Raw genomic sequence first — 14,516 nt, 5'->3', positions numbered from 1 at the left:
AAGGCATACATTTCACAGTCAAGACACTACTTCAGTATAAAACATATTTACCTTCCCTGTCCAGCCAGTGTTTGCGCTGGCGGTAGAGCAGCAGCTTGTTGTGGACATATGGCAGCAGGAACTTGACACACCAGCTTTCAACACCCAGCTTGTTCTCCACCAACACAATGGGACTGCGGTTGTAGCGGGCCTCTGGACACGGGATCACACCAATCTCATCACTGAGGGAGCAGACAGAGCGAGGGCTGAAGGAGTTTGTACATGGACATGGAAGAATCGGTGTGACAACGCATCGTGTGGCTGCCCTCGTGGTATCACACATTCTCGGGAATATCTTCATTTATGAAAGACCTTTTAACTGAGAAAATGAATGGCTCTGTGTCTGGGCTTCTGAGCCATCACAGCTGGCTCTGTACTTCAGGATATAGTATGGTAATGTCTTCTTGGAATGCTGTTTTTGTTGTTTTTCTTAAGGCCCTTTCACACTGTGATAGCAGCAATCTTACAGGTTTATATCTTGTGATTTCACACTGTGTGAGATAGGCCTTACACAGTCAGACTGTAGCGTAGTAATTAGGGGTGTAACGGTACATGTACTTGTACTCAACATGACGTTTGGTTCAGTATGCCACTTCCTCAGTTCGCTACACCCAAATAACTACTGTCAAAGGAGTCTGTTTATGTCCACTGCTCCCACGCAGGGAACAGAAATTCTAGACTGTGTGTTTTACCCAGAACGTTTTGGGAGCACACCAGTTGTTGTCCATCAGCTGTAGCATGCTAGTCAGCTTCGCCTGGTTAGTCAAGCTCACGTAATGTCACTGTCATCCAAATGGCAAACATGGCGACATTGTTCAGCTCAAGTCAGGTATGTGTATGGAAACACTGTGAACATGTCCTTTACAACGTCATCTCCCAAACATGTTGATTAGTGTAACAAGACAAAAACACACTGAAAGGTACGTCCCAGTATCCCGATCCCAACCACCTCATTTAACATGGACTATCTGCTGATACAGAGTCCTGATCCCATTTTAGTAGACAATACAGGTGCACAGTGCACACTTCAAGTAGGCCGACATTAAAGTTATTAAAATCAATCCAATGCTTGGCAGTTGAATAGCTCAGCATTGCATTAAGAAACAAAATGCCTGCATCAAAGCTCTACCTTAATGGGGTTTTTTGTACACAATAAAGCATCAAATAAAATTGTTTCTGTTCTTGTCGCTGCCTTGTTGTCTTGTTGTTCCTCTGGCTTTGGTGCAGCCTTTGTGTGACAGATACCTGAATGAACTGTCTGCATTCTGCTGACTCTTCATTTCTGTTGTCTGTACATCTTTTGCTCATAAATAAATTACTCTTAATGGCATGTTGTTCCCAGGACTTTAGTGGTGTGTTGAGTGTCTCTCTCTCTCTCAGTAAAGCTAGTTCAGAATGCTGCGACCAGTCTTTGCTAAGACCAGAAAATGGATCACATCATTCCTCTGCTGAAGACACTGCACTGGCTGCCAGTATCTTTTAGAAATCTTTTATTTGTTTAAAACTTTAAAATGACCTCACTCCTCCATACGTAAGAGACTCTTTCATTTTATGTTCCAGATAGATCCCTGAAGTTCCTGCTGCTTTTCTTTTAAACGTTCCTTATGTGTCCCATAAGAGTGCGGTGAGAGTGCCGTCTGTTTCTATGGCCCTAAACTGTGGAACTCACTGCCTCTGGATATTAGCACGGCTAATGTTAGAGCCTTAGTTTTTGTCTCCCTGGTGTTTATTTTCACAAAGATATTTATTTTAATTTATTTTATTATTTGATGTTTTACACTGTTTTTATTGTATTCATTGTACCCTTGCACAGTTTTATGTATGGTCGTTCATTTTTGTTTTTATGTGTTGTTTCAATTTGCTATGTGAAGCACTCTGAGCTGCGTGCTTGTATGAAAGGTGCTGTATAAATAAAGTTGAGTTGAGTTGCACTAGATTTTACGTATAATAATTACGTTCAGTTGATAATATTGACGATGAGAGCACTCTGACACTATTGTTGCCACTAGTACTGTTTAATGTGTTACTTGCAGTAGAAACAGACGAGCAGCTAATGCCTGCTGAAAGCTAGCATATGCTAACCCTGACAGCTGCCGCCGGTGCACCTCTGCTAACAGCCTAAGGTCCTCCACAACACAGATGCATTGGAAATAGTAGCTAACGAAATTACAGACACAAACATATAAGACCAGCTACTAAATGAATTAATGACACCATTAATGAGCTAACGTTACCGGCCCGTGCCCAGTTCTGACAGCCGCCTGACCATCTCAAAGGGCTAACATAACTAACGTTAACTGACTAACTATATATTGTTAACGCTACATAAGGAACAAAATATTATCTTCAGAGTGTTTCTAAGGCACCCTTGCATCTTTTCTATTTGACAGAATAAACAAACAGCTAAGCTAGTTGGCACAAGTGTCAACTTTCCCTAGACCGCTCTTATTCCAGGTAATAGTCCAAGCCCAAACAGTAGAACCGCTGCTTCAGGCTGTGGTTCGGTGTCGGGTCCGCGGGATGTGGCACACGCCGCCCCGGTCTGTCCGCTGAGTTCACGGTCAGCATACTCACATGTTGGGGTTTCTCTTGAAGGCGTTAGTGATATCTTTGACAACTCTCTGGACCAAGACGTCCACCTCCTCCTCCGACTCCGCCATTTTTACGGCCCCCAAACGTCACATGGGCCAAGAACTTTTTCCGGGTAAAAAAACAACACTACGGAAGCCCGGAGAGGTCATCGGCAAAGGTCCTGCGTAGTGCTCATTGGAATAGTTGAAACATTTTTGTGGCTGTGATGTAATATTTTGTAAATTATTTCTTTTTCAAAATACTTTATGTGTAAAATTTCATAATGGCATTTTATTGTTCATTTGTTCAGGATAGATAAGATAATTAGGATCGTCCGGTTTTCACGTTGTTCTCAATGTATACACAGAATATGCATAAATAAACAGGACAACGAGATCAACAAAATAGACATTGCTACTATGAACAATTCTACATACATATATATATATATATATATATATATATATATATAAACAGCACATGATGTCGGAATATAAAACAGCACTGATGTCGAATAATATTTACTACAGGTATTTTTAATGTACAGTATGGATATGAAGTTATGATAGCCTACAAGTATAATATCATAAGTATATACAATATGCACAGCATGTGTTTGCATGATTGTATTTATGTTTTTTTTTTTTAAACTGAATTTCAACAATGAAAAAAATAAATAGTAAATAGTTTACAGGTAAAGTAGAGTTGACTGTTCATCAGAGTGATGGCCTGTGGCTAAAACCTGTTCCTAGCGGATGAGATAAGATAAAATAAGATAAGCTCATCCTTAATTGATCCAGAGGGGAAATTCGAAAATAAATGCATATAAATTAAAATCGGAATACAGTAAAATAGAAACTATTAACTAAGAGCAATTAAACTCAAAATTACAGGAAATGACAGTACAAATACATACCCATGCCAACACTGGCTACTTGAACAAATAGTACAGTACTGTCTAAAACAAAGTGACATAGGGGTGTGATTAGTAGCAGCAAAGTCAGCAAAGTATGTGTAGAGCAAAATGATGTCAGCACCATTATTATAGCATCATATAGTATAGTGCAGTATAACATAGTATGGGATATATAGTGGTATAGTTAAGTACAGTATGAGCACAGTATAGTATAATATATAATGAAATGTAACAATAATAATATTTTTAAATAATATATATTGTAATTTACAATAACATACAATAGAATACATATAAAACTACTACTACTACTTATTATGATGATGGTGATAATAATAATAATAATAATAATAATATATAGTAAAAAAAATAAAAATAGTAATTGATTAATGTGTTTTACATGATGATGATGATGATGATGATGATGATTATTATTATTATTATTTATTTGTTTCCATTTAACAGTATGCCTTTCGGGCATTGTGTGACTGTTGTTTGTTACTGTAGTTGTGTTTGTTTGTCATTTGTTACACTACAATTTTTCGTTTCATGCAACCCTGTGTTGTATAATAATAAATACCTTTCCTTGATTCCTTGATGATGCAGCTATCAAGTGAAATACACAGAGAGGAAAAAACACAGGGCCCCTCTAAAAGACATGGCCTCAAGATTAGGTGCCAGAACTTTCTTATCATTACAATTCAGACTGTGCTTTAATGGTACAAAAATATGTTTTAAATTAATCAAAGTACTAGAAATTAATGGTCACACTGGAAAACTGGGGCCATTGGGGCTCCTGAAGGTCTGGGGGCTTGAGGCAGTTGCCTGCTTTGCTTGATTGCTAATCCAGCCTGGCTCAGATATCAAAGCACTGACTGTCATATATCTTTTAAAGCTAATAAATGGAGCTCACTAGCAACTAAATCTAATGCAACTTTTTTTCTTTTTAGCAATATTAATCATTGTGATTGCAAGTGTCTATGTTCATTTACATTACATTTATCTGCCTTTGTCTGTGTTCTCATTCTACTAGGAAGCATAAAACACAAAGAAGATCTGCCAGAAGGGGGGGATATGTGGCTATTGCAACCTTAAACCATGTGAGGATCCTTCTGCAATCAGAGAATCTTGTCCAAAAGCAATGCAGTATGAAGCCCATCATCACATTATTTGTCCTGCAAAATGCACTCTTCCTGACATTTCCTTGCTGTTCATCTATTTTTAAGTAAACCCTGCTATGCAATGTTTCATGATCCATGAACCCCCCATTCACTGAAGATAAAAATGAAAATAAATTGGTGTGTGCTCCCTGATGTGATTAAATATCCAAAAGAAACAATCCTGAAAAGACTATTTGTTTAGCAAATGGAACAACTTGACTCTCATCTCTCATTGACTCCCCCACCTGTAGAGCCTGAAACCTCACTTTCAAACAATGTTACATAAGAGATGGAGAGCATCTGTGGAAAAAGTGTGTTATGCTGATGTGGGGGGACCACAGTGGGGGAGTCAACTGTTTACTGGCCAGAAACCATCAAAGCTTTTGATTTAACCAGCTTCCTTCTAATGTGGTAAGCAATGAAAATCAGTACAAAACTATGTTAATGTTTGATAATTCAAATTGTCTTCAACAGAATACACATTTGGATTTAGATCACCTGCTAAATCCAAAGACAATTCAAATGTGTTAAAAAAAGTGTTAGAATGTTAAAATTACATAAATGTGTTCACTTAATCAAGGACAGGATTAGTTGCGAGTTTTATTACACACAAATGGTCTTTTATGTCCCTCATCATCATCATCATCATAAATCTATGTTTCTTATTCTATCCAGCTATTGTTTTGTAACTTTTTTGAATTTGCATTGGTTAAATAAGAAATACACATTACATACATCTTTCCTGGCTTTTGTTTGTTTGTTTTTGTTACCTTAATAATAAATACTTGAGTTACTTTTACTCAAAACAAATATCTTTCATGTATTAGTTGTTTGAGTGAATAAACCTTAAATTGTTTAAGGTAATGGTTTTTAAATTGGTTTATCAAACAGTTTGAGTTGAACTAACTCATCAGGTTTTACAATGTACATTTATGGTTTCAAAAGGCTAAATCTTACAGAGTAACTCCACTAAATCTCCTAAAAGCTTTACTGCACTTTGGGTTGAAAGGTTCAAGTGTGTTGCACTTCCGCTCCTGCTTGTACTTCTATGTAATGGTTACACACAGTACAGCACTTATGGGGCAGATTTATTGAGGAAACAATATTCTGGTGACCCCCTGACCTACAGCACCTTTTCCTGTAGCATGAGCCAGGACACATTTAGCATGTTTGGAATCTGTATGTTTGTGCTCCAGGAGACTCACCCCATCTCTCTCTCCCCTTGTATGAATTGTGTCCTTGTCACTTCTCCCTCGGTCCTCTTTCCAGGTCTGGAGAGGAGGTCTTGTGACTATTCTTATATATGTTCACAATCACAAACTTTTAAGACATTCTGCATGTATGTTTACAATCTATCTTTAATATTGTCATCCAAATTTTCCATATTGTAATTTACCTTTGTTATTTCAATCTGTACACTCAACATCTCTAGTATGTCTCTTCATCCTAGAAGAGGGATCTCTTCTCTGTTACTCTTCTTGAGATTTCTTATTATTAAAAGGGGTTTTGGGACGTTTTTCCTTATCAGATTCATGGGTCTAAGGAAAGATAAATATTAAAGTCTACTGAAATTTCAACAAGAGTAATAGTTAAACATTTCGGAAATATTTTCAATCAGAGTGAGATGTTCAGATTGATATCAATCTCAAGTCTGTGTGTTCAGCACTGAGTTGGAGTCAGTACATAGTTAGCCTAGCTTAGCATACAGTAGTGCTGGGCAGTATGACAAAAAAATTGTATCACAGTATTTTTTAAGATTCTGGTGGTCAAACTGTACGAGAAAAATGTGGAGAGTAAACCAGAAACGTTTGCCAAGCTCTGTTTTCAAAGCATAACAGAGTTGTATATTTTAGACCTCCTTATCTGCATCTGTTTTAGCATGCACTAAGAATTATCCTGCAGTTACTTGAGTCCATCAGATCAACGGAATTCCGGAGTTCCGACTAATTATCACTGCATGGTAAAAAAGATGAAGGGACTGATTTCGAAAGACTGATCTGGTTATTGAGGTCTTCTGCATTACACATTTGCTGTTACCAAACAGCAAATGTTTAATGCAAGATGCCAACAACTGTACATTTTCCTTTTAACTAATGAGGACCTCTTGGAATCTTGTGAATTATTACAAAAGGCATGAAATTTTTATACAGCATGTGGCTTCGCAAAATCCTTGGGTGGAGGTCTGGGCAGATGGCTTTGCCAGCAAAACATGTGACTGTTTCCCATTTCCTACCAACAGTCAGGGTTGTGAACAATCGCTCCCTTACCTTAACCAAGTAGTTTTTGGTGCCCAAACTAAATCCAACCCAAACCTTAACCATATGGGTGGCAGATCATACTAATAATTTTAATAATGGCCATAACCTCAAGGCTCAGTCCTTGGCCCTGTCTTATTCTCCATTTATGCGTTAGGTCTTGGTCAAATCTTTCATAAGCACACATCAGTTTCTGTTTTTATGCAGATGACTCCCAGATCTATTTCTCATTTGACTCCAAAAAGGAATCAAAATACAATCCTGTTTTACAGATGTTAAAACTGGCTTTCTCTCTGAAACTTTTTTCAGTTAAAGTCAGATAAATCTGAAGCCATTACAATAGGCCCATATGACCATCATAGGTAAGTTTATTTTTCTTTGCATACTGAAATGATTGAAATAGTGGTTTATATTTATAATCACACATCCTAGTCTTAAATTCACTGTTAGCTATGTGGCATCCCTAAACTCTGAAGTGCATTCTTTCAGTGCCTTTGGAAAGGCCTACCCTCTTTCAAATTGCCTGGACATTGGGTGCCTGGCAATTCTGAGGCTAACTTTAAGCTTTTACACAGATCTTTAAGATTTAAGTTCCATTAAGTGTAAACGATCTCGAAGTCTGTACTCAACTGAATGTTACTTGTAAATTACCTTAACAGTTTCTTGAAGGTACAGGTAGGGTTTCTGCAGACTGAATACACTAAGTAACACAAAGGGATTAAGGGATTTCATGACATTCATGTTTATATTTTTACGTATTAAAGCTAAACTAAAGCAAAATTCTTTAGGTTTACATTTCATTTTCTTCCAAGTGTGTGTTAATACTCACATGTCATGTTCTGATTGAAACAGTTTGCTTACTTAAATATTCCTCTGTTCATAGTGACCATGAAAAGATTCCTCCCCAATGTACCTCCAATGGAATAAAGCTTTCCAAAGTTTTGTGATTCTGTGTATGATTCTTAGGAAGTGTGTGTTAGTCATAGTCAAGTGGATAGTTTCCAACATTGGACAGTTTATGGGCTAGGCTGCAGTGAAGGGATGGTAGGACAAAAAGGGAATTTCACACGAAAAGACTTTGGAAGATATCCAGTTGATATGACAAACTCTGACTACTAAAGCTTTATAACTTATTATTATTATTATTATTATTACTTTAGATAAACTTTGGAATGCATTTTGCACAGAATGAGGAGTGTTGCTTTTGTCCCAAACTGCTTACATTGGAAATGCACATGTAAATATGGGTACTCAACTATTTTCTTAAGACAGACTTGAAAAATTAATACTATCCTTATTAAGACTATTCTTTCCACTTTTTATGACCAACCAGAACATTAGCTTACCAGGCAGTAGACCCCACATGGGAAAAAGACCAAACTGAAAATCAGACCATAAGTGCAACTTATTTGGTAAGTCATGCCAAATCTGAAGATGCATGGGATCTGGAAAAGAATGAACAAGCAAGATAAAAACTGGCTTATCTCATACACAAATGCTCAAGCAGAGTGTAGACATTTCATTATCTTTCAAGATGCTCAGAGGCCACTTTTGGATGAAGCTTTATAAGGTTGTTAAGAGCTGCTCTTGGCGACGGGCATAGTTGGCAACAGGAACTCTCCAGGAGTGTAGCAGGTTTGGGAGAACACACTTTTTCATTGCTGGTAGCTTGATTGGGATATGTATGAGTAGACTCCAGGTCTGACATGTCACTGAGCACAGGTTCTGGGATTTTCTCCACATCACCTTCACTACAAAACACAATTTATCTACCAGGACCATAAAAACCAACATTATTATATGTTGTCATGCCCAGAAACAAAGCTGATAGCATTATTCCCAGTTGGTGCTAGGCTGCATTAGGCATAGGCACATGTTGTGGCATTATACTCGCCAATCTGGAACACCATCATTAGACACATTCTCATTGCTAAAATACCATGGCATGTAGGGTGGGGACCAGATGAGCTACTTTCAATCACCTCTACCCACAGAGCACAGCTTCTGGGGATTTCTGAGTAGCAGGGACCTGAGATTCAAGACATCTCCAGATGCCATCAGCAAGTTCTGTAATCTTTCTGAGTCAGATCCAGTGACTCTCCATTTCAAGTCAGGACCCAGCTTTGTTGATGTTATGGGTAGTTTTAATCATCTGCTGCAAAGCCCTCCTGACTTGGGCTGTGCACATTCCACGTTGTTTCAAGTCAGGGTCCTTAGTCAGTTGTCTTTAGAAATGAAGCAGTTTGAGCTTTCTTTACAGATAAGTTTTCCTGTTTTATGTGCCTGCCTCTGTTTTATCTTTGTCTTGTCCTTCTGGGTTTAACCTTGCCATTTGCTGAGCTGTTACATGCAAAAACTCTTGGTGTAGGAGTTTCCCCACATATCTCAAGTGAAGCTCCCGTTTTCTAGTAGGAAGATTACCAATTATTAATTACATATGTTCCCCTAGCTCACAACCAGATATCTGTATTTTATTCTATTGTATTCTATTGCGGAGTCAACCATGTTGATCTCCCATGTTTTGCAGCCACCGTAGTTTCTCCTATTGGCTTGGTTGAGGGTTTTAGTTGGTTGCAATCTGCCATCTCACCGCTAGATGCCACTAAATCCTACACACTGGTCTTTTAAAGGAGGGCTATTACTAACTTTTAAGAATTTAGGCACAGTGCTAAAAAAGATAAAAACTAAGTCTTCGTTTTACTTTATCTTTTTATATCATGATCATTGCATAAAAAAGCAACACATACTTTGCTCAGTAAGCAGAAGCAGACGTCTAGTAATATGTACCGGGATGTGATGTTTTTGAATATAACCATATCCAGATGTGCAATATGTTTCCACAGGAGGCATCTGTGGAGTTCTAAGCTCTGGGTACATCCTGCAGGGCCCACATATATTTCACATTAGATGTTTTATCCCCTGGAAAAATCATTCTCTTTTCAAAACAGGAAATCGAGGAATATACAGGGATGTAGAGGGTGAACCCACACGAATCATCCTTCTATTTATTGCATAGTGCTTTGAGACTGCTGATGTTTGGCTCATGCTGACCCATTAGAGATCATATTTAACCTTTTATATTTAGCACTGTGTCTGTCCACATATCAAAGAAATCAAAGCTGTATTTTTCTATCATCTTTTATGACTGTGTTGACAGGTTGAAGCAATGGAGACAAAAAATGAACCTAATAAAAAATAGTTTATCCCTTACAAGCTTTTTTTTTTTCAACCACATCCACAGTCTCCATCACTGTATGAAGTTTGCTCAGTAATCATGGCGTGGCCATATATGGAGGAAGATGGTAACCACTGTCTCTGTTCAAAGATGCTCTTTGGTGTTGGATGTGAATGTCCTCCTTGATCTTTCTTCTGCCCTCGACTCACTCCCGGTTGATTACTAACAGTACCTCAACTACATAGTTTGTCCACTAGAGAGCACTGACAAGTTTTTACACTAATGTCCTGCTCTGTAGATATCATGGTCACATTTGAGAGGCCCTTATACCATAAAAAATAAATATTGGTTGATATATCATTGTACAGAAAAGAAAACTATTTAGGTTTGATTTCATTCTTCCTTTGTGAGATGTCTTGTTAAATAAATATCATAACATAACATCAAATAGTTGCATTAAAGACAACAACTGATCACATTTCTCTTCAAACTAGAACAAAATCCTCTAGTTGCTCTGTTTGCGCTCACTAGAGGAGTGACACAATTAGTAAAACTGCGTACTTTTGTTTCCCTTCTGGCTCTGTCTGCAGGGAATCCTGCTCAGGGGGAGGGACACTGCCACTCATGCACAATGTTTAACAGACATTATGCCCTGCTTAAAACTTGAGAAAAGTAATTTCAACATTCAAATGGGACATTCCAGAAAGCCAGAGGGGCATTTTTTAAATACATTCCAGAACATGTAAATGTTTGATTATTAAGTGCTCAACTACATTATACTATATAACTGAATTAATACTAACTCACCACAAGCTTTGAATGTGGCAGGCAGGTATCAGAATATATAGCTCACTGGCAAAGACTGGGGAAGAATTATTTTATTGTTAGTATATATACACACAGTATATATAATATACATCTTTTGTTCTGTTTTTTGTTCATTAATGCTTTGTTTATATGTTGGCATTGGTGCAAGCTGCTATCATTGTATACCCAAACTATACTCCATAGAGGAAGTGGGTGAGAGGAGGATGTTAGTGAAGCTGACATCCATCATGGTACTTGTGGGGTCCCGAGTAGCTGCCTTCATCAGCAGGACTGTTTACACCCACAGGTGTAAGAAGGAGCGGTTTCCGCAGGTCTTTCATCCCTCCGCTGTCAGACTCTACAACACCTGATCAATGTTGTAGTTTCTGTTTTTCAAATTACCACCATAATTTTTTTTTTTTCTTAATCTGTATTTTATTTATTTCACGTAAAAATGCTGCGTGACAAGGGAATTCCCCGTTGTGGGATTAATAAAGTAATACAATACAATACAATACAATTATCATTCATTTCTCTTATGTATAAGATGACCAGCAGTGCGCTTTTCTTATACCCTGTAAATGTCAAAAAAAAGATTTACATTTTAAATAATTATGGATTACATGTGTAATGTCTATGCTGTCAGTCTTAGTGACAAACCCACAGACAATTATTACCAACTTTGCAGTTCCCCCCAGATACAGTGTTTTGGACATTGTTCTGGCCCACTTACACAGCTACAGTTTTTTTTTGTGTGTGTCAGCACTCTCCACTGTTAACCATTACAAACTCTTACGCAGACATTTAGAGCATTATTCGTGCATAAAGACCAAAAAGGCTGTGTGCACAACAAAAGTTTACCAGTAGCAAAAGAAGGTTTTTATTTGAACACGTGTTTGTTAATGTTAATTTTTCATAATAACAAGTACAGAAAAAATCATTGGTCCCAACCTGCCCTCCATTCAGGGGCCACTTGCATAAATTAGACCTTTGACTTAAATACAACTTTATGTCAGACTTGCTTACACTTTGAACTTTGCAATAGAAAGTGCTACATTGTTTTTTTGTTTTTTTTTATTAAATTTTTGCGAATTGTGATGTAATTTCTTTGAATATCTTGAGATGTATTCATATCCCTAAAATCTGTACAACCTCAGCTAAAAGGTTATGTAAATCAGTAAACGATAATAATTAAGAAAAAGTATTGAAATTGAGTCATAAATATATAAAAAATAATTTATTCAGATGTTATTTAAACAATACACAATTTTTGTTTTTGAGATATGCTCATTTTTAATATTTTTTCTTTCATTTTTATAGCTGATCCTCTCCTCTGTTGTTCTCCACCAGCCCCAATCAGCTGTCACCACCCCGCATCACCCAGAGAACACAATGTGATGATGTTAAAGACTGAAGCCTTAGCATCCTTTTATATATATTATATATATAACAGGCAGGAAACATCACTGCAGACCCATCACACCCTAGACACAACCTGTTCCCTCTGCTAGGCACCACAGAACACTTTACAAGAAATCAACCAAACACAAGAACTTTCTCTCCACAGGCCATCACTCTGATGCAGGGGCAGATCTAGTGAAATATTCAAACAATCACATATATCAATATTAACTCAAATAAAGATATTTGAACTAAAAAAAATTACATTATTGTGGCAACATTGAATAGAAATATCTAAAGGTGGCATTAGACCAGAAATCAATAAATTGTTTTATTCCCAAATTCCCCTTCAGATAGTTTTCCAAATACATTTTTGTTTCATTGAACTTAAGCCTCACTTAGTCTAAAATGTGACCATAACAAATACATTTCCATTTTTTAACACCAAACTGGAGTGGCAGCTGGGGTAGTAGCTGGCACTACATGCCACCCCTCTAGATCCGCCCCTGCTCGATAATACACACTGTGCTCTAACATGTACAACAACAACATTTACCTATTTTTGTTTAGCTTTGTTGCCCTTGGTTTTTATGTCTATTTGTAAGTAAGTGTAGGTACAGTGAGAGCAACTTAAAAGCCAGAGTCAGTTCCTTGTATTACATGCTACTTATACAATAAAGCTGATTCTAATTCTGACTGAGCCCATAGGCCTGTGTGTCTCATGCTTTCTGTGGTCCAGACAGCCCACCATGTAACAAGAGAGTTTGTGTCATTAGGACTCCTGACCGACAAATAAAGCCACATTTAACTTGCTTGGACTAGCAGATTCACAGACTTTTATTACTCTTCTACTCTGAGCCCCATACATGTGTTCATGGTGGCGGGGTGGTTAAGGGGGAATTCCACAAAATAGGCCCCAGACATGTCTGGGTGCGGCCCTGGCTCATTAATGTGTCAGAGCAGAGCAGCAAAAGTAGGCGGAGAGGCGCTGCGACCTGGACCGCTGCTCCTGCCTCCCGCCCCCGGGACATCCATTCATCCACCCGGATAAACGCTCCATCTCTCCAGCTGACATTGGTACAACATGTGAAAGACAACCAGTGGGGGTTTCGAATAGCTGCTGGTGCTGTAGTTCTTTGGGGAATTGAACGGGAGACGAGCAGGAAACTACAAAGGGAGATCCCAAACTTTCTGCAACGGCGGATACAATGAGCAGCCTCAGCCTCACTCTCCAGGGTAAATCCAAGTTATTTCACTATGGGGGCAAAACGCAGAATGTTGCACCAGATCCATGTTTTTTTTTAAACTTTGGTCTAACAAGCATGGATGATCTCTGCAGCATAGGTGCTTGTCTCTTCTCTTGTTGCAGTGCTGCTACTGTGCGGACTCCTCAGGGCGCAGCAGCAGCAGCAGCTGCTGCCCGGGTCCTGCAACTTTGAGCTGGGCACCTGTGGCTACACATCAGACCCAGGGTATGGCAGCTGGAGCATGAATGAAGAAGGTACAGTGTCACCATGAGCTCTGCTTATTGACAGAAATAAACATGCTTGGAATACTGCAGTATTACTCATACTGCCATTTAAATACCCTGATGAAATGCACCTATTTGGGAACATAGTATGGTCTGTAAATGACTCTGGTATAGACTCACACAACAGATATTCTGTAACCACATACAAGTCAAATGTTAGAAGCGTAGAAATATAACATTTGAACGTAATATTGAATGTACACTCAATGATTTGGCCAGACAGTCCAGCAGATCAGATTTAAGAATGTACAGTGAATGATTGTGTTTTTATTGTTAGTAATGACATAACATGAGGTGACAGTCAAGTGGTAAATAGTAATCAGCATACAAGAATAGTTAATCTAAGTCAGTGGTTTGTGACCACAAACAAATTCTGTGACCCCTCATGAAAGCTGCATTTGAAGATACAGAGGTCATGTACTCTGTGTTTTCAGGGAGTTTGGGCAGCTTTTGCCAGCTTATATGATACACAAATATTATGAATTATACAAGCAGCTGCTGAGAAGACCAAATTTATTTATTATCTCCCACACAAACTGGGGTTTGCAGATTTGTTTAAACGTGTGTAACATTTAGAAGGATTTTTTTGGCAGAAATGGAATATAATATTCATAGGTATGTTTCCATTAGTGTATAATCACCTGAATATAAGAATCATTGT

At 38.0% G+C, this 14,516-nt stretch overlaps 2 protein-coding genes across 2 annotated transcripts in view; one reads left to right on the top strand and one right to left on the bottom strand.

Annotated features, from left to right (window-relative positions):
• Positions 1-2,740, bottom strand: part of ptar1 (protein prenyltransferase alpha subunit repeat containing 1) — a 10,888-nt gene extending 8,148 nt beyond the window's left edge. Inside the window, exons 1-2 of the mRNA XM_035658354.1 lie at positions 2,614-2,740; positions 52-221 (exon numbers count right to left, since the gene is read on the bottom strand). Coding sequence (XP_035514247.1) covers positions 52-221; positions 2,614-2,699 — 256 coding nt within the window. The 5' untranslated portion in view covers positions 2,700-2,740. The remainder of the gene's footprint in view (positions 1-51; positions 222-2,613) is intronic.
• A 10,581-nt stretch (positions 2,741-13,321) lies between these two features.
• Positions 13,322-14,516, top strand: part of mamdc2a (MAM domain containing 2a) — a gene marked incomplete in the record, with an annotated part of 25,989 nt that continues 24,794 nt past the window's right edge. Inside the window, 2 exon segments of the mRNA XM_035657655.1 lie at positions 13,322-13,560; positions 13,694-13,825. Coding sequence (XP_035513548.1) covers positions 13,533-13,560; positions 13,694-13,825 — 160 coding nt within the window.

This window comes from Morone saxatilis, unplaced genomic scaffold, assembly GCF_004916995.1.
Source record: "Morone saxatilis isolate NCDOM2014 unplaced genomic scaffold, NCSU_SB_2.0 Contig16, whole genome shotgun sequence".
NCBI classification, from domain to species: domain Eukaryota; kingdom Metazoa; phylum Chordata; class Actinopteri; family Moronidae; genus Morone; species Morone saxatilis.
Note: the sequence above shows the minus strand (reverse complement) of the source record. Positions and strands in the feature narration are given on the sequence as shown.